This window comes from Condylura cristata, unplaced genomic scaffold (assembly GCF_000260355.1).
Source record: "Condylura cristata isolate star-nosed mole 26May11 unplaced genomic scaffold, ConCri1.0 scaffold00005, whole genome shotgun sequence".
NCBI lineage: Eukaryota > Metazoa > Chordata > Mammalia > Eulipotyphla > Talpidae > Condylura > Condylura cristata.
Window position 1 is genome coordinate 13,212,968 of NW_004567106.1, and position 21,195 is coordinate 13,234,162.

At 37.0% G+C, this 21,195-nt stretch overlaps 1 protein-coding gene across 5 annotated transcripts in view; it reads right to left on the reverse strand.

The window, feature by feature from the left end:
* The window catches only part of COL28A1 (collagen, type XXVIII, alpha 1), a 140,647-nt gene that overhangs the window by 91,697 nt on the left and 27,755 nt on the right, over positions 1-21,195 (reverse strand). For all 5 annotated transcript variants that reach the window (XR_001145085.1, XM_012720911.1, XM_012720909.1 and 2 more), the window contains exons 12-13: positions 6,213-6,281; positions 5,046-5,114 (exon numbers count right to left, since the gene is read on the reverse strand). Coding sequence is in view for 4 of the 5 variants with exons in the window: in XM_012720911.1 (XP_012576365.1) it covers positions 5,046-5,114; positions 6,213-6,281 (138 nt within the window). In the remaining variant the exon portion in view is untranslated. The remainder of the gene's footprint in view (positions 1-5,045; positions 5,115-6,212; positions 6,282-21,195) is intronic.

Here is a 21,195-nt window from a genome sequence, read left to right on the forward strand (position 1 = left end):
CTCTCTGGTCAATTTTCTCACCCTCCGCACCCCTGGCCTGTACCCCAGTTCTTGCATGCATAAATAAATCTTTAAAAACAAGAAAAGAAAAACATTAAATAGAACTCTCATCACTTCCATGTTCCTAGCAGCATTATTTACACTAGCCAAAATATGGATGCAACCTATGTATTTATAGATAGATGAATGGGTAAAGAAAATGTAATGTGTGGGCATGTGCTCACACACACACACACACACATACAATGTCACAAAAAGAAGGAAACCTTGTCACTTGATACCACATAGACAGACTTGAGAGTATTGTGTCAAGTGAGATAAGTCAGGCAGAGAAAGGGAAACACCACATAATCTCACTTATTTGTGGAATCTGAAATAATATTTGAACTCAGAGAAAACAGATCAGCGCTTGTCAAAATTGAGGGTGTATGGTGTGTAAAATGGGTGAGTGGGGTCAAAGGTACAAACTTCTAATTATAAAATAAATATGCCATGGGGATATAATGTGCAGCCTTCTGACTATAATAATACAGTGATGCATATCTGGACATTGCTAAAATAATAAATTTTATTTTATTTGTTTAAAGATTGTTTTATTTATGCATACAGGAATTAGGCCCAGGCTAGAGGTGATGGAGTAAAGAGGATTCACCAGAGACAGAATGGGAACAGACAGATGCACTGAAATACACTGCTGAGGGGAGCAGCAAGTGGGACAGGAGAGGTCACTCACTTCTCTGGCCAGGGATTGAACTTGTGTTGCAGTGGCTGCAGAGAGCTTCATAGTGCTGGCTTTACCACCTTGCACCACTGGGGAGGCCCAATAGTAAATTTTAAAAGTTTCTTCTCAAGAAAAAAAGTTAACTGTGTGGTGATGAATATTAACTAGACCTATTATGGGAGCAGTGCCTGGAGAAGTGACAACCATGTGAATGACACTGTTTTAAATATTCCAGCCATTTTAGCTCTTCAGTTAACTTTACATTATATGGAACTCTCCAGTCTACCCATATAATTATGAAAAATAAAAAAAATGGTTATTTTAAGACACTAGGTCTTGAGGTAGCTTGTTATTCAGCAATTCATAGACAAAACAGAAATCCGAAGGAGTTGGGGTTTACTTTGTGTAAAGCAAAAGGTAGGTAGTGAGAGGGAGGGCACTGCCTTTTCTATTTCACCTTAACAATATTTATTTAGAAGTACCATGATATGGCATTATAATGATTGTGAAAAAGAAATCCAGTAAGACCCTCAGTGATGAATGGTGACGGCAGAGCCTCACTTAATTAACTGCCTGTTCCCCTCCTCTGACCCATCCTGGATTTTTTTTTTTGAGGGTGAAGCTTTTCATTATAAAAGCTCCAGTGTATTCAACATACTACCAGTACCAGAACTGGAGTTTTCCAAAGTGACATCTGGCTTCTGTGTAGCATTTGCCAATTGGGCACTCAGCAGGGAGAGTATCCATATTAGCTTTGTTGAAAGGAAATTCCTTAGTAAGCACTCGCATAGAGCACAAAGACCTTCACACTTTATGTTCCTGAGGATAAGTAATGCTGTTGGAATCTGTTGTTCCTTACTCAATTGAACCTATTGTCTACTGGGTTGTAAGTGTGAACTGTGGGAGAGGTTGCAATGTAGTAGACACCATGGGAGACTAAATCAAATACTCATGTCACTATTTGTGTCCTCAAGAGTTAATGGGGGCCCTACCTGGTGGCACAACAGGTCAAAGCACAGTACTATGAAGCTATCATAGCGACTGCAGCATGAATTTGATCCCTGTCCAGGGAGGTAACTCACATGATGTGGCAGACCTCTCTCGACTCCCGCTCCTCCCCTCAGCAGTGTACTTTGTCAATCTGTCAAACAGATTGCCACTCTGCCACTCTGTTTCTGGTGAATTCTCTCAGCCCCTCACACACACAAACACACACACACACACACCTCTGGCCTGTACCCCAGTTCTGTATGCATAAATATATAAATCTTAAAAAAAAAAAAGAGTTGATGATGGAGTTCTGCACATGGTATCTTAAAGTAACAACACGCACTTCATGTTGAATTATTTAACCTATATGGTCATGTATTGTCCTGTAACTAGCCAAACAGTCTCATCTAGATTCAGTAGCAAGGCAGGAACTATTTAAGTTAAAAATAGGCATGTGCACAAAATGAAGAATGATGTAAAAAAAAAAAGTTAAATATATATATATATAAATAAATTTTAAAAATGTAGGCATGTGGAGGAAGTCATATGTTGGCTTTAAAATTCTAGGGTTCTTGGCCCTCCCTGGTGGCGCAGCGGGTTAAAGCACTGCACTAAAAAGCTGAAACCACTTCTGCATGAGTTCGATTCCCGCTTGCCCCGGAGGTGACCACATGGCATGGCAGACCTCTCCTGACCCACCCACTGCTCCCCTCAGCAGTGTACTTCGTCGATCTGCCTGTTCTGCTCCCCACTCTGTCTCTGGTGAAGTCGTTCGCCACCCCTGAGTCTCTGGCCTGTACCTCAGTTCTGTATGCACAAAATAAATAAATCTTAAAAAAAAAAATATTCTAGGGTTCTTTTGGACAAATCAAATCATAGTGGGTTTGCAGTAAAATATGCAGCTTATTTTTATTTCCACTTATTCAAAGAATTATGAAAAGACTTTCATTCCTACTAAAATCTTATGTTGTATTTCTCCAAATATGGCTACCTATCTGCATCTGTATCTTTCTAAAAATATCCTTTCTGTTTTTTTTTTAGGTTTCCAACTCCTCCAGTGAAGACCCAGCATTGTCTTCATGGAGCTTGTTTTCTTCTGTCCCAGTGGTTGACCTTGAAGAGCACTAAATGGCAGCTGTAAACAGGTGAGACACTGACCTCTAGATAAGTAATTTATGGTATCTGCCCTTCATACATAAGATGCTGTAGGTCAAAGCTTAACCTTCAAATGACATGCTGCCATTTGGCTCACAGAGTACAGCAAGGAAGTACAAGTTTCGAATTCTGTTTACACATGTGAGACCATGCAAATCAAAACTATTCATGACTATGTACCTATTCACAATCAGTCATTTGAATTTGTACCACAGGAATCCAGTACTGTTTTTTCTTAAGAGAACAATGACTATTAGAACCGTTGAGAAATTTCTTATATAGAATAGTCATATTTTATTCATTTCCTCTCCAGATCTCTTTTGAAGGAATTTATTTATAGTGGAAGCTGCAAGCCCCCGCCCTCCCCACAAGTGTTAACTATGTACTAGACCCTTGGATTCAGTAATGAGCAAGGGCCTCATTCTCAGTGAACTTTTCCATTATTGCAGGAAATTGAATTTTTTAAAAAGATTTTATTTATTAATGCATACAGAACTATGGTATAGACAAGAGGTACAGGGGAGGTGAGAGAATTCACCAGAGACAGAGAAGGGAGCAGAACAGGCACATGGATGAAGTACACTGATGAAGGGAGCTGTGAACAGGTCAGGAGAGTTCTGCCAGGCCATGTGGGTCACCTCCCTGGCCAAGACTCAAACTCATGCTGAAGTGGCTTTAGCTTCGTAATGCTATGCTTTAACCCATTGCGCCACCATGGAGGACCCAGGAAATTCATTGTTAAAGCAGAGACATTAGGCCTGAATCCATATATCTGCCTTCTAGGAAATTTTGACACATGGGAACTCTTTTTGAACATTTTGTTTAATTGTGTTTTATTTGATATAATTTGTAGATTATAAAAAATATGTCCTTGCTTATTTTTTTTGATTTTTGTTATCCAAAAGGACACTAAATGGCTTAAAAAATTTGTCTAACCAGAAAGAACTATATTTGTAAAAAAAAACCTGTGGCTGGTTGGGAGATTTGTATGGTAGGGTGACATCTATCTGGTATGAATCAATTCCCTTAAATCACATACAGTGTTGTAGAATGACACACGCAATGCAATTTCTGTCAACCGACAAATTCCGGATAGAAGGGAAATGCTCTGAAAAATCAGTATTTCCATTGCTAACTTATGTTAGGACCTCCCTTTTTTGTATAATCATAATATCAAAATATTCTGAGAAACCATCAGTTTACAACTGGATTGCCTTAGCCTCATAAGGTGCCTGCCTGGCCCAGGCAATTGGCCCAGGGTGGGAAATTCCTCTGTCTCCTAAAACAAAAGGCAAGCCCCAGGAGAGATAAGACTCCCAGGGAATAAAGACTCATGGAAAGGTTTTTTTGTTTTTTAAATAAAAAGCAAATCTCAAATAAGATTCCCGGGGCATAAGGACTCATGGACAATTTTTAAACTTTGTTTACACAGGTGTTGTTTAATGCACGACTATACAACTTTTTCTTAATTTACTCCTTTTAAGTAATCACTAACTACTCCCTGCCAGCCGTAAATTACCCTTTTCTTAAACAAACTCTACTCTCTGCTAGCTAAAAATTAGCCATTAGCTTCTCTTTAGACAATCACTGATAATATTGCTAACATAATTTATTACTTCCCTAAGACCCCTAATAATCTTTTGCTAATAGCTCATCCTTTCCTAGACCCCCTCTTCCCTTCAGTTATAGTTAAACATCTGTATTCATGACAATTATCACAAATATGTATAATTTAGTATACCATAAAATGTTAGGAAGAAAATGCATTGTTCCCCTTTTATCCTTGAGAACATTTCATGACAATTTATGGCGATCTCTCACTAATTTACCCTATACATTATTGTAATTAACTACTTGCTACACAGTATAAATAAAGACCTGCTGAGAGAATGAGCAGGAAGACTTGCACCCAACTCTGACTTCTGTGTCTTCCTCGCGCCCACTCCCCTTCCCCCTTCTTGGAATCACCACTCATGAAGCCTTCCCATTTTGGGGCCCTGCCTGTTTTTTCCCCCTACCTCATCCCACAGATCGATAGTTGGGGCCAGTCCCCGACAGTAGAACAATTTTAACTCAATAAAAAAAATAAATAAATAAAAGGTAAATATTAAACACACACATGTGTGCACACACAATTTATTAGTCCTTTTTAATCCTATCTAGACTTCTTACTACTTACTGGCTGACCAGGCTCACCAACTCCGATTGGACCCGGAGCGCCTGTTCTTCCTTCCTGGCCCCTTTCTCCCTAAGATAAAAAATAATTGAATAAAATTTTGAGTTTTTAAATAAAGAATAAGCATAGTTCAAAATACTCTGGAGATTTCAGCAAAGATAAATGTAAAATAGTCAAACATTTCACACCCACAATGATAAAAATAAATTAGAGGCAGAGAAATGGCTTGAATTTAAATGAACAAATCACCCTAAAATGTCCATCATCTCTTCCTGTCCAAAACCAGTATGGTCCTTTCAGCTTTCAGAAACAATTGTGCAGTAATAGTCAGCATGGACTGCAATTTTGACTCATTTTGGTGGCAGAGATGATCAAGCTTATAAGGGAGGTGCTGTTCCCTGCCCACCTCACCACTATCCTGGAATGCCAGTTTTTCCTTATTTCCACTCTCTCCCACATCACCCCTCCTTTTAGGTCTGTTTCATGCTTTATCTCTTTCAGAATTCTTTTCCAGTAACTTTGCCAATATATTCTTCACCTTCCCTGGAATCTCCATGTGCTTATTTTCTAAATGTGCTCCCTGGTGATAAAAAAAGTGCACTGTTTCGCACTGATCTCCAAATTGGTACAGCATGAAAGTTGTTGTATTGTCCCAAAGCATATAAAAGCCATTTAAAATAAATGTGTCTGTTCTATTACATTCTCCATGATATAGAGTGCCCCAAGGTATTGGGTGGCCTAATAGTTTTTCATTACCTAAAACATTTCTGTCAACATTTACTTATTCAGTGTCATGATCCCTCTGATTCTGCCTCTCTGTGCTATATATATAATGAGAACAGGAGAGAGTTGATTTGTTAAGGTGTTCACATCCCAATAACATCATGCATGTTAACGTGTAAGGCCCTTGAAAATGCAAGAAAATGTGTAGTACTGTGGCAAGAGGTTGAGTATTTGAAGAAAAGCAAGTTTTTCATGCCATCTCAAAAAAAAAAAATTGATTGTTCATGTCATAAGTATAAGTGCCAGGACCAGAACATTTCTCTGTGCAAGCATCTGGGTGGTAGTCACCCCCTTGCATCTAGAAGGGTAAGGCTGAGCAGAATTCAAGTCACAGCTCCCCAGCCCCCACAATAAACACAGTAGTTATCACACACAAGTAGTTTTTACCTTAATACCTTGCTGTCCAATTCCAGGGGCTCCAGGAGGACCATAAGGACCAGGAGGACCTGGCTCACCCTAGTGGGAAGAACAGTGAGATGTTAGGTCACCTCTGCAGTACTTTTTGAGCTGCTCTTAGACGTATCATCATGCAGTAGGGATTTGAGGGCTGCAGTGAAATGTAATACACAGTCACAATTCTCATGTGTTTATATTTCATGAGTATATCACATAGACCCAAGCTTGAATTATCACTGGGCTTTTATGTAGCACTAGCTAGTGTCCATAAAAAATGCTTCAATTTTCATTTTAAAATTAGAATAAAAAATAAGCATCATAATAATGAACATATAACCATGAATGCAGTCTGGTTGACATCTGTCATACCATTCAGTTCTTGCATATCAAGGTTAGTATATTTTATAGTAAAAGTGGCCCAAAAAGCAAATGTGGATCCATGAAATGTGGCCCTCATTTATTCAATAAACTTTTATCAAGTGCTTTTCCTATTTTCTATCCAAAAGACCATCTTCTCTCTGTCTCTCTTCTCCTGCAGATAGAGCTCTTTCTTACCTGGTTAGCTCAGTGAGAAACTATTCTTTGTTCACAGAGGTATAGGATGGCAATAACTGGTTTGATGCAAATCTAGGATCTCTTTTTTTCTTTGGCCAAAGTCTAATCTAGGTTGGTCCTTTCAATCAGTTCTGGCAAATGAGATGCAGGGACCTTATTGCCTCTGCCTCTTCTTATCTCCTTAAACACATGAGAGTGTCTTATAACCGTAGGCCATAAACTCAATGAATGTCAACACTTTGAAGAGGACAAAAAAGAAAAAATTAACAAAACCAATTCCTGGATAACCTCATGCTGCATCATGTCGCTTAGCTCCTTGTCCAGGGACTGAATATAGGCCATAGCTATGACAGGGCTGACTTAACTCTTAGGTTACCAGAAAGGCTCAAAATAATATAATTTATTATATAAAATCAGTTATATTGAAAAGCACATACACAAAAGAAAAATAACCACCTGGAATCGCTATTAATTTTGGGTTTGCTTCCTTCACTATATGCATATATATCTTTAATTTATGTCAGGAAGATTCCTGAATATACTCATGATGGTGTTAGTGAATACTTGTCTAAAATTTCATTCGACTTGAAGCTTTCTTTCCTCGTTTTAAAAAAATATTTATTTATTTATGCATATCAGATCTGGGTTACAGGCAAGAGCTGCAGGGCAGTCAGAGGATTCACCAGAGACAGAGTGGGGACTAGAAAGGCAGATTGGCGAAGTACACTGCTGAGGGGGGCAGTGGGAGAGACAGGAGAGGTCTGCTATGCCATGTGGGTCACCTCCCTGGGATCAAATTTACCTGGTTATACCACCAGGGAGGGCTTTCTCTCCTCATTCTTATACTAACCAACAATACTATGGTACAGATTAATAAAGCTTCAATTCACTGACCCAATAACTAGAGCCTCGTTACTATTAACATGGTAGAGTCATTACTCTTAAGCACCACTGATTTTTTCCAATTTCAGAAAGTATAGAGAAAAGAGGTAGAGTCAGAGTCAAAATGGCTTTTCAAAAGATATGCACAAGTTTAAGACAAATCAAAACATATAAATAAATGTGTTTATATATCTGAGAGTATATGAAGATTTGGTATTGAATTGGTTGAACTGAAAAGTATCTTCTCTTCATCCCTTTGAATACAAGTCAATTTGGCAGATAAATCAACTTGAGTTTTTCCTTTAAAATTCTGTTATACTAATTTTTCCCTATGTAGATTAAATATTCTAGCATAGCTAGGTAACTTCCATTATTATTTTTTACATGTTCTTAGTCATGGAATGCCTTTATATATAATAATATCACATATAAAAGTTCTCTAAATTAGAAGTTGTTTCCTTAGCCTTAAAATTTAATTTAAATGCTGCAGAGGATCCAGTTCTTAAAGACTGCAAATTTTCACCTCAAAGAACATTTTCTTTGCAACTTCTGGTGCTCACCACTCAAATTGTAGTCTATTTGCTAGTTAAATCATCTCTAGGTGACTATTTCCATCATTCAGCAAAGGACACTAAGTACTTGCTATGTGACAGGTAATAAAATAAATACAATGTTTAAGACATAGTCTTAAGGAGAAACAAAGGGATTTTCACTAATCATGAGGCTATGTCGTAAACTTCCTTCATAGTCTTCTTAAGACTATGTCTTAAACTCAAATGAGTAGCTTGAGAGAGAAACCACATTAAAAGAATATTAATATCAATGATAATAATAATGCCTTAAGTTTACTTATTCTGCCATTTCCTATTCCTTTTAATATCTAGCTTTGGTTCTGTGATTCATCAAAAGCTTTTAAATATACTGAATATTTTATTTGCTATATACATTTGGAGGACAAAAATTCTGAGATTTTTAAATAGTGGCAGGAAGCCCCTACCCTGCCAAACATATTTATCTGTACATTTGATCTGATAAAAAGAACACAGGCTGGTGATACATTTCCTCTAACTATGGACAAGGTGTTGTATTTCTGTTGTTACCTTCAAATATGTGAATCAAGAGAATCAATAAGAACAGGAACTAGTTTACCCTTAAATTCATGAGCACCACTTAGTCTTAGTCAAGTACTAATTACAACAAAGGTTTCTTAATATTGCTTTTCAATATAAAGCTGAAGCTTATAGAAGGATAGCTTTCCCTTACCTGAACACATTCCTATTTTTATTTGATTAAATTTACATTTTATTTGATTAAATTTCTCAGGAGCCCACCATCTCAATAGGGGAAACACAGACCAATATTGGTCAAAATGAACATTTATTCCCCTTTCCTTTCCCCTTTTGCCTACAAAGTTTCCTGAGGAGGTAATATAAGAAGTGGTCATGACTATAAAATGTCATAGCTGGGTAAGATAGAATAGAAGAAAAGAATCAACACTCTATTCAATGATTTTCTGGAAATTTACCAAGGGAACATATTCCTGGAAGAACCCCAAGCTTGCTTCCTTTTCTACTATTATTCCTGTCCCAACCCTTACTAACACACACTCACACAGAGAATGCTTGTAGTACTGTTTATTAATTTTCTAATTCACTTTCTTAACCATTGAGAAATAAACAAAAAGGGCTGGGTTAAAGTGGGTAGTCTGTCTCTCATGACCTCCATACAAATAAGAATGTTTATGAGCCTGGGTGTAAGCATGTATTGGGGGTATCCACAAGGTTAGAAAGACCTTGGTCTTCCTAAGAAATTAAGGATCCATATGCTATTGGTCTCAACATTGAAGGAAATCAAACCTACTATGGAGCTCAGTATTTCAACCTATGATGTCCTGACATTTTATATACACTATCTCATTTAATCTTTCAACAATACTAGGAAATTATATTTTCCCATTTTTGATGTAGAAATATAATCTCAACTTTTTAATCCATTTTTCATCATGCATTAAAGCACAAGGTGGGGGTGGGGGAATGTGACTTTGCAGTCATCCCATCTAGTAGAATCCTGGTCCTATAATTTACTAACAGCCTGAGTTTTTGCAAGAGTCTCATGTATAAAGTGAGAGTAATTATATCTACCTTACAGGGTTATTAAGAAGATTTAAGATATTGCCTGTAAAACATCTAAGTCAGAATCAATTACATGGTACCTGTTTAGTATGTGTCGGTTCAATTGCTTTTCACCAGACTTTCATTGAGTATCAACAAGGTATTCAGTACCTGGTTACATAATTGAACCTCTACTTTGTAGATACTTACAGTCTAACTGGAGAGAAAAATGAATATAAAACAAAATACAAGTATATGATTTGTTATAAGAAAGGTATTAAAAGAACATGTCATATTCTCAAGTAGAACTCTTTAATTTTTCCTTAATGAGTTGGGAAAGTTTCATATAGTGGAACAGATATTTGTTCTGAGCAAATATGTAGAAATCATATCTAACTGGTAAGAAAGAAGGGCAATAAAATTTTAGGAAAAGGATAGAGTATGACACATAAAATTACTTGAAATATTCTTGGGACAGAAGGCAGTTCTGTGGGCTCCAGATGCCAGGAATGAGGTGATAGTGAAGTCACTGTCTAGAGAAGTATTGTCAGGGAAATATCCAGCAAGCCTCTATTAACTTTAAGTTCTAGTAGCCATTTAAAAATGTAATATGTCATTAACTTCATTCAATATATTAAAATATTATCACTTAGACATTATAAAAACTTATTACTTTATTTTTCATTATTTTAAGCTACAATTTTGTATTTTATACTTACCACATATCTCAATTCAGATTAATATACATTTCAAGTGCTCATGTGTTTGCTATATTGGACAGCATGGGTTTAGAGTAATTAATGAGGCTAAAGGCTCAGGTCAGAACCATGGAGAGTACCAGCATTTAAGTGGGGTGGGAGTGAAAGAACACAGATGATATGTGGAGAGACAGGAAAGACAGTAGACTGGTTGATAAAAAGAAATGGGATCTGGCAAAAGCTGTATAAAACAGGTCAGGAAAAAGAGAATTTCAAAAGGAAATCATTTCTAAAGACAAATCCATAACTGTCCACTCATAGTCCTGATCATCTTCCGACATTCTCTATCTCATGAAGGGTCATCACAGTCCCTTCCTGGTAAGCCAGAGCATAGGAGTCATTCTTGACAGACTAACATTCCCTGACTAACTATATGCAGTGATCTACCAATATCTATAAATATGTGACCTAAATCTCTTGCAAATTCATCTATCTCTCTAATCCTCTACCATGCCTCCATGCCTCTACAATCTACACCCATTAATATCATCTCTTGCTCAGACTACAATGAAGAACTTAGTAATACACATGCATCCATTCTAGCATACTCCAGTTCATTTCTATAATCTTAAAACTTTTTAACTTTCAAAGTCTGGCCATTTGTTCTTAGGGTAAAAGAGAGAGCTTCTTATAATATTTGTTAGCCCCACATTGTATGGTTCTCTGCTCTCTCCAGTACTATCTGTTAGTGCTTGTCTCTTCACTCACCACCATAGCAGAACTAACCTTTGTTCAATTCCTTACTTTCCAAGCTCCTTCTTGCCACAGGATTTTTGCATATTGCACTCTATATAGGATTTTCTTTTCCTAGTAGATCCCTATTATTCCTTCAAATTTTACTTTAAGAAACCTGACTACGAAAAAGGATCCTTGTCAGATGAAATCCCAGTTCTAAAGGCACTGATAGTATAATTTTACTCTTTTTCTGAGCCTTCATTACAATGTAACTTTGCATTCATGTGTTAATATGTCTCCTCCTTGATGATGGGGAAAACAGTGATTTTGCTTTAACTTTGCATTTTCTGTGTTAGCTGACTGGTATCATTTACTTGACCCTCCATGCACCAAGCATTTACTGAGCAGAATCTAGGGAGAAGGTACTATGTCAGCTTCTAGAGGTGCAAAAAACACAGGAACTTGGTCTAGGCTAGAGGAGTGGTGGATATATGGATATACTCCTGTGACATTCCCTCTGCTTATGTTTTCAACCAAAATCAACTGTAAAATTACATAGTGATACCAACTGCCTACTATACACTTTATCCTACACACTTACCTAATACAATTAGTTGGTGTTTTAGTTAAAGGAATAATGAAATTCCCACAAATAGCCTAAAGTTCCATTGTATGGAAAGTCTAGCTCAAGAAACCTGGCACTCCTTATTCCTGGCACCTGTTCTAATCAAAGCCAAATTCCATCTTTCCCTAAGATTATAGGTGTTGCTCTATGTGTTTACATATATTAACTCGGATAGTCCTCAAGACAACTCTAAGTGGTTGTTTTTATTATTGACCCATTACACCAATAAGAAAATTGAGGGAAGAGGAGGAAAAATAACTTACCTAAATCACAGAGCTAATAAAATACAGAACTGAGGTTGAATCCCACTCTAGTTATAGAGCCATTGTTCTAACCTCTGTGCAAAACTGCCTCTTGGGACTTGTCATTTCTTAAAGTGGTTCAAAATTCATTGGATATCATACTAAACGTAGATCTTTGTAAAGGATGAAAATCATGAAAGTCAGATTGCTATGGCCAATCCACTATTAAAGATCCAGTATATGAATGCAAAGAAACTCTAAAATAGAATACAAGAGAATTGCATGCATTTTTAGGACTGGGTTAGGTGCTGTCCCTGATTAGTGGTAAGGGTAATACAGTTGACAATGCTGTGAATTCACAATTGTAACTCTACTATAAACCAGTTATTAACAAACTGCACTGAGAATGGGGAAGGGTATAAATAAGGAGTTATTGTTAAAGGGTATAGAGTTTATGTTGGGAGAATAGAAAAGTTTTGCATATAGGTGGTGGGTGTAAATGTATTGTACATATATTATAAGTGAATTTAATGTCAGTGAAGTATACATTTGCAAATAGTTAAAATGACAAATAGTATATTATATATATTTTACCAGAATGAAAAAAGAACTTAATCTTGGAATAAACTTAATTTTCCCTATTGCAAAGTTGTTATAGCTATTTACCTGAATTAATTTAATTTTTCAATGTAATATATATTTTTTTTAGTCTGTCATCCCTCTGCAGTTATTTCAGTTAAAACATTCTGTTAAACATTAGTGTCCTGCTTGATTGGACATGAGAGTTAGACTCAGCACTTTTGCAGGAAATGTTGGCAGCATTTTGAGTTCTGCAATGCATCAGGTTTTCACCTTGGTTGTCTCTGCGCATGTGCGTGTGCACACACAAGATACACCCCATCTGCTGAGAACCATATGCAACAGAGACTTGGAAATGAAAATCATCTGCCTTGAAGCTACTGGCTGACATCCCACATGTCCTGGCAGTCACTTCAAATTGCCACTATTAGTTATCTTATGTCAAAGGAGTTGATAAGCTCACTTAGAGGGCTGGTGGGCAGATACACATGAAAGTCAAAACCCTTTCCACAACCAGAAGTGTTGGGTTACTAATGATTCTTTCCCTTTAATTAGGCCCAGGACAGAAATAGTATTTAGATGTTGATATCTCTGAAGGAAAACATTCACACAGTTTGGTAGTTTGGCTCTGATGCTTCATTAGACAGATACTTATAATTAAAATTGTAAAGGGAGTTTCCCCTTTACACTGCTATACACTGAGTAGTCACAACCTTGTTCTCCAATCAGGAGAATCAGAAGGCTCATTCCTGGTTTAGTATTACTGGAAAGGTTGACGTGTTTGAATATCCCAATCTTAAAATACTTTACATACAGCCAAAAATAGTCATTCTATGAAGAGAAAGCTGTGAAATTTGTAAGTTTTTCTGTGTGATTAATTACAGTGTTGTAAGGATTGATGTTATCGAGGAATATTTCACTGATTCCCATTAAATTATAAAGAAGTCTATCCTATAACAACTCATGATTTTTTTTAGAGGTTGAAAAAAGCATCATGTTTGAAGACAGGTTTTTGAATTATGTGAGAGCTGAAATAAAATTATTCTACATTCTTTTTTGAGAAAAAAAGTTAAAAGTTCTTCATAGATATTCATATGTGAGTGTTGGACTTCAAAACCATAATTGAAATATTAGTTCTGTGTGGTAGGTTGACCTACCAAAGCAATTAAGCTCACTTTGAGCCAAATCAAGTGCAGGTTTCTCCATTATCCAAAATAGACTATCCCTATGAAACCACTTGTAAGTCAAAGTGGCATAAACTGAAGAAGTAATTACCATTAATCTATATGGAGGCCCTCCCTGGTGGCTCAGTGGATTAAAGCACTGCACTAAGAAGCTAAAGTCACTTCCCCATGAGTTCAATTCCCACCTGCCCTGGAGGAGATCCACATGGCGAGGCAGACCTCTCCTGACCCGCCCACTGCTCCCCTCAGCAATGTACTTCATCTATCTGCCTGTTCTGCTCCTGGCTCTGTCTCTTGTGTATTCTCTCACCCTCCACATCTCTGGCCTGTACCCCAGTTCTGTATGAATAAATAAATAAAATCTTTTTTAAAAAATCTATATGGAAAAAATTTTAGCAATCAAGACCCAAAAAATAACCTACCAAATTATACCAAATTAACACATAACACCTAAAATAATGCTAACATAAAGACAGGAATGCAATGATAAATATACAGCCTGCATAGACTAGTTTCCAGGGAAGGAGTTTGGAGTGCCATTCTCATGCTGGAGGCAAATACTGCTTCTACAATGTCTGCTATAAAACAAAGCCTGAGCACCTCTTTTGCTTTCTGCCTTTTGTGGTAAAAGTGAACATGCTCTTCCAGTTTCTTTTGATTCATGAAAAGAATTACTAATGATACCCACTATACAGGTAAAGGGCATAACTTGAAACTTAAAAAACTAGGGATTTGACCCTCCCTGGTGGCTCAGTGAGTTAAAGCACAGCACTAAGAAGCTAATGCCACTTCATAGATATTCATATTCATATTTGATCCTCACCTGGAGGTGACCACATGGCGCCGCAGACCTCTCCTGACCCGCCCGCTGCTCCCCTCAGCAGTATACTTCGTTGATCTGCCTGTTCTACTCCCCACTCTCCCTGCTGAATACACTCACCATCCCTGTACTTCTAGCCTGTACCCCCAGTTCTGTATGCATAAATAAATAAATCTAAATAAACAAACAAACAAACAAACTAGGGATACCTGTAATTGAATAATGACCAGAAAAAGAATATATTTTTAAAACTGTCTTCATTAATGATTCTTCTGTCTGGGTAAGAAAATTGAGATTATTGAAAATGTAAGCCTCCTAAGCATACACATGAAACTAAAAAACATTAAATCTGAAAACTTTATGCCACTCTGAGAAGAAAGTAGAAGTGTAAACCACAGTTAGATTACTTAATGCACAAGTACTAGTTATGTCATTTAATGCATTTAATGGGTTATACCATCATTGTCTTATTTCTCTTTATTATCCAAATAGCTTGGGAAAATGATCAAAATTCCTGGCTAAAGCACCCTTCTCTCTGATTCCTTGTTTCTACCCATATACTTGTTGTTTCTACCCAGTTTCCTTTCAAAATTGTTCTCCACTGGCTTCTAATAACCTCAAAATTAACATTTAACTTCTAAGGTGCCTGCCTACTTGATGAATCTGCACCCGTTAATAATTCTTTTACCTCTCAAATTTGGTAATGGGACTTCTAATCCCCATTGTCATTAGATCTTCTGCTCTGGGTTTTTTTAAAACCATGAACTGTATATGTATGTCAATTCTGCCAGTGATTCATTCATTAAAAATTAGCAATGGTTATGTTTATTGCTGCTTTATTTACAATTGGAAAAACATGGAAGCAGCCCAAATGCCCAAAAGTAGATGACTGGATTAAAAAGATGTGGTACATATACACAATGGAATATTACTCAGCAACCAAAAAAGAGAAACACATGTCTTTTGCAGCAACTTGGATGGAGCTGGAAAAGATCATGCTTAGTGAGATAAGCCAGAAAGAGAAAGAAAAATACCGGATGGTTTCACTCATAGCAGGAGTATAATGGACCAGGCGAGAAAATAACAAAAATAATGAACAACCATATACCAGAGACATTTTGTGGGGGTGGAGTGGGGAATGGGATCAAAAACGGGGGGTGGGGGGAGAGGAGGGAGGGAAATGCACGGGACTATGGTGGTGGCACACGGGTGATTTGGTGATGGGAAACCCGCGGGGATTACAATCGAGATGGAAAAAAAAAATGTGCAAAATGATGTAAAAATAAACTTTTGTAATAATTAAAAAAAAATTAGCAATGGTTAATGGTAATACACATGGGAGCTTGAAGGAAATTTAACTAGTACATGGCCAATACCAGAAATATCTGCTTATGCATTCTCCATAACTAGGTCTAAAGTCCTCTCCTTCAAACTGTCCTTTTGTGATATAGCATTTTGAAGAACACCAGGTGTTGCATATGACTGTTTAGGAGGCTTACAGTTTTAATTTCAGTATCCGTACAATTAGATATTTGATCTTTTAAGTAAGATTCAATAAGCATACCAGCTATTTGAAAAATATCTTGTATACTTGGGAACCTAAAAAAAAAAAAAAAGGACAGGAATTTGACAGAGCTGATTTAGGAAGAATAGGATGTCTAGGAATCATAATGCAGTGTACAGTTTTGGAAAGGTCTGCATGCTTAATTTGTCTCCACTTTTCTTGCAGCATAGATTCAGTTTATTCATGAATACTAGGTCTTTTGTTAATTTTGAATGGGTAGATGTTGGATTTATTGTAAATAATTTACCCAACCATATTCATTTATTAATCTAAACTAGACTGGAGGTATTTTTCTGTGAATTTTTCTTAAAATCTCAGATGCTAAACTAATGTAATATAATAACAAGTTTTATATGTAAAAGAACTTTGAGTTTCTTACTCTTGTTATAAAACAGGAAATATATGAATGTCCTAAACTAGGATAATGAAAGAAGTAAGATGGGAGATGGCCCATTTATTAAAATAAATATGTAATATCACATGTTTGAATATTAATGTGATACTTTAGCTTGGGAAAATACATAGGAATATTCCCTAAAGTTTTTTTGGCTCTAGCACTGAAGCTCTAGGTTTAAATGTCTTCTACTTGCCAGGAGCTATTCCCTGCTCATGCCACAATAAGCAGTATCCCCTGCCAGGAGCACAAAGGGTTTTGGAAAGAGAAGATTTGAGAAGAAAATACCCCCATAAATAACCTCAGGAAGACATTAAGGAATGGCAAATAATTACTTTCTGTGTCCTTGGAATGCTGTGTGGTATAGTGTTTATTTATTCAAAACTAATTCTCCTAACCTTTTCTCTGTGACTTGAAAGGCCTGCCAATCTTGAACCATTATTTCTACTTACATGAGGGGCTATTTTATGGACAGATGGGAGCAAAACCTGCAACTCCCCCACAGCCTGTGGAAGTTGGCTTAAGATACTTAAGACCTCAGATTTTGCTCAGGAAAAACACACTACTTTCTCCTAAGTTACACTTTCAGTTTGATCTTAGGGGGAGGTTTCTTGGATGATTGCATGACTATAATTCTATTTGACTTCAGAGAGTGATTGGGGTGTTTTTATGAATGCCACTCTATGACTTCTTCACATATGGGAGAGGCTTAGATGACTTCAGAGCCAAGGCTTCATTCTGAGAAGCATCTATGTTTTGTTTCTATGGCAACAGAACATTTAGAACAGAATAAGAGTAACTTTACATGTGGAAAATATTAATGACAGAAATTATTTGTGTAACAGGGCCGGAATCATATTTTCCTTGATTTAACAGATGCTATTTTTTTCTTTTGTTCTTTGACCACCTTTTTTGCAAACTCTTTGATTGAAGAAAATCCAACCACTAGAGCAACAAAATGGGATTGTGGTTTATGAGAGTCACCATTCATAAATTCAAAGACATAGGCAGACCCTATCTAGAAACTTTCATAGTATCTTTACAAACATTACAGATCTACAGGTTTCTACACTAAGGTCAGAGGAGACAAAGTATTTGAAAAATGCACAACTAGCCACTGGCTTCTTTTCCCCAAGTGATTTCTTCTTTTTCTGTACTTTCAGATGAACATTATAACCAAGTAGAAATAGTCCTCTCTACAGATTATTTCCAACCAGAGTATATTGGATGAGTTAAAAAGATGCATTGTCCATATGTTCCAAAAGTAAATTGTTTGTTTCAGTCTCACAATCCAGAAAAGTGGTAGTTTTCCTAAGGGGATAAAAATTATATAGTAAAGAGCAGAATGACTGGATTTAATTTCATTTCTGTCTCTTATTATCTATGTTGACTTGGATGTCTTGCTTAAATTCTCTTAGTAATGTAATCTGTATAAATGGAAAAAAAATAGATATTCCTGCTTCCAAAGTTAGCATAATATGAAATTAATAAGTAGGACTGTATTTGCCCATACATAATATACAATAAATGTTATTATGATAGAAGTTTCAAACTAAAAAACCCTCTCTATGTCCAGTAGGACACAAATCTGAAGTTTAGAAATTTGGGGGCACAAATTGTTATGGTAATATCTTATAAACATTTTATAGGGCCTTCCCTAGTGACGCAGCAGGTTAAAGCACAGCACTAAGAAGCTAAAGCTACTTCAGCACGAGTACAATCCCTGCCTGGGAGGTGATCCACAGCAGACCTCTCCTGACCCACTGGCTGCTCCCTTCAGCAGTGTACTTCGTCAGTCAGTCTGTTCTGTGCCCCAATCTGTCTGTGGTGAAGCCTCTTACCACCCCTGTACTTCTGGCCTGTACCCCAGTTCTGTATGCATAAATAAATATATCTTTGAAAAAATTAGAATAAAATCCTAGGTGAAAAAATATTATAAATTATAGCATTATTTTCAAATTAAGGGAGAAAATAATGTATTAAGTCTTTAAGATTTAGAAATATATTCTGAGAGGCAAGATGAAATCATTCCCTGAAGCCTGACTTTTAAGACACACATTAATAAATGTACAAAATGAGAAAAAATAGTTAGTGGTCATGAGACATGTTTCTCTGGGTGATAAATCCAAAGAGAAAAAAACCTAATAATTGTTTGAAGAGTCAATAGCCCATTAAGTTTATGGCTGTAACCTAGAAATGTAACTAGTAGAAAAGGGGGAATTTCACTACCTTCCCTCAAATTCCAGCATTCCAATTTGAAATTGGCAAAGCACTTTGTGTTGTCATCTATCTACTAGTGAATTTTATGGTTAAAACCTTAGAAGTAATTTTAGCTCATATAACTTTTACCCAATTTTATATATATGTGTGTGTATATATATATATATATATATATATAATAAGATTTATTAAGGTATATATTACTTATATAAGATATATATATATATGGCTTATTATTAAGATTTATTTATGCATACAGAACTGGGTACAGGCCAGAAGTACAGGGGCGGTGAGAGGATTCACCAGAAACAGAATGGGGAGCAGAACAGGCTGACTGATGAAGCACACTGCTGAGGGGAGCAGCTGGCGGGTCAGGAGAGGTCTGCCAAGCCATGTGGATCACCTCCCGGGTGGGGATTGAACTCATAGTGAAGTGACTTTAGCTTCTTAGTGCTGTGCTTTAACCTGCTGCACCACCAGGGAGGGCCCTACCCCATTTTTTTTTTAAATGTTTTTTAAGCAGGGGTCATAGGAAAATTGATTTATGTTCTCAAATAATTTTGGGGAAATGACTCCATTTATTATTAGTATGTTGTGAAAGTCAAGCATGAAGTGTTATTTCAGAAAATAACCCTCCCAAACATGTGACTCATTATTTTTACTAAAAATTAATGCATTGTGGAATTAAAAATTGAATTTTATTGAAATAAATTTACTTAAAAAAAAAAAGTAGGCCCCCTTCCCCCAACCCCTGGTGCAGCGGGTTATAGCATAGCACTATGAATCTAGCTGCAGCCACCTCAGCATGAGTTCAATCCCCAGCCAGGGAGGTGACTCACATGGCGTGGCAGACCTCTCCTGTCTTGCCTGCTGCTCCCCTCAGCAGTGTTATTTCAGTAGATCTGCCTGCTGTGCATCCCAGTCTGTCTTTGGTGAATCCTCTCACCCATCACAACTCTGGTCTATTCCCCAGTTCTTATATACATAAATAAATAAATCTTTAAAAAAAAGAAGTAGTGGCCCTCCCTGGTGGCGCAGCGGGTTAAAGAACAGCACAAAGAAGCTTCAGCCACTTTCGCATTAGTTTGATCCCCGCCTGCCCCGGAGGAGATCCAGGTGGCATGGCAGACCTCTCCTGACCTGCCCGCTGCTCCCCTCAGCAGTGTACTTCATCGATCTGTTTGTTCTGCACCCCACTCTGTCTCTGGTGAATCCTCTCACCCTCCGAATCTCTGGCCTGTACCCCAGTTCTGTATGAATAAATAAATAAATCTTTTTTTAAAAAAAAGTAGTAATTTTATGAGACATAAAGAGAAGTGGTCAAATGATGCCATCTTTGTGGACTAGCCCCAAAGACCACCACCATTGCCCCAAGCTGCAAACCCCACTCAGACCTCAGCACCTCCTCAGATGTCCACCAGAGCTGGCCAGGCTGGCTGCGCCTCTGACTTAGACAAATAATTTGATCTTCAGATTTCATTTCTTATTTTCCAAATGAAAATTTTGAACCAGGTATCTAACATTGCTTATGTCCCAAATATCCTGTTATTCTTTTACTATTGTACACCCCAACCTCAATTCCTGATGTTAATTAAGCTCCTTTTCATAAACATGTGAAAATTATCACCTTAGGTAGCCAAAGAGTTCTAGAAATTAGTGTGGGCTGTAAAATAAAATACTTTTTTTTTTAACCTTTAGGAATTTAGCTACAGTCAAAACAATTTCATGAAAACTTATACTCAGTATGCAAAGGGGCCATTTCTTTCCCCCCAGAGAGAATTCATAATCATAGGCAAGGACTGGAAAAGCAGTTTTCCCCATGAAGTGTTAGCATATTCCCGCTGAGAAGCCCATTCTATTTTAATTTGCCAATTAAAAGTGGCCTGGGAAATTACACACTGTCATTATCTCATTAAAATTACTATGCTTGTCACTTCTTTTCCTTGGGAAAAAAGAACATTCAGGTAGCTCTATTGCTCCCCACAACTTAAATTTAAAAGCAGCCTTCAAAGATTAGTTTTATCTGGGTCCATTGAGAACTGCACCTCCTGCTGTTATTACAGCTACAAATTCCACAGAGATCCAAGAACTACCTCCACACCATTTACTGGATATTTACTGTATCTGTGAAATTTACTAAGCTCCATTGAGAAGTTAAAAAGGTATTAAAGAGCTTGTTTTCAGGAAATAAACAGCCACTGTCATTGGAAAATGTAGCCTTATAAAGGGCCTTGTAAGGATCCCTTTTATACTATCTATAGATTCTATTTGATTATTAGCCAATCTTTCCTTATCTGTCTTGCCTGGCTATCTGCAGAATGGCATTATGAGCAAGGTATTAATGGTTGAGATAATTCCCTGTAAT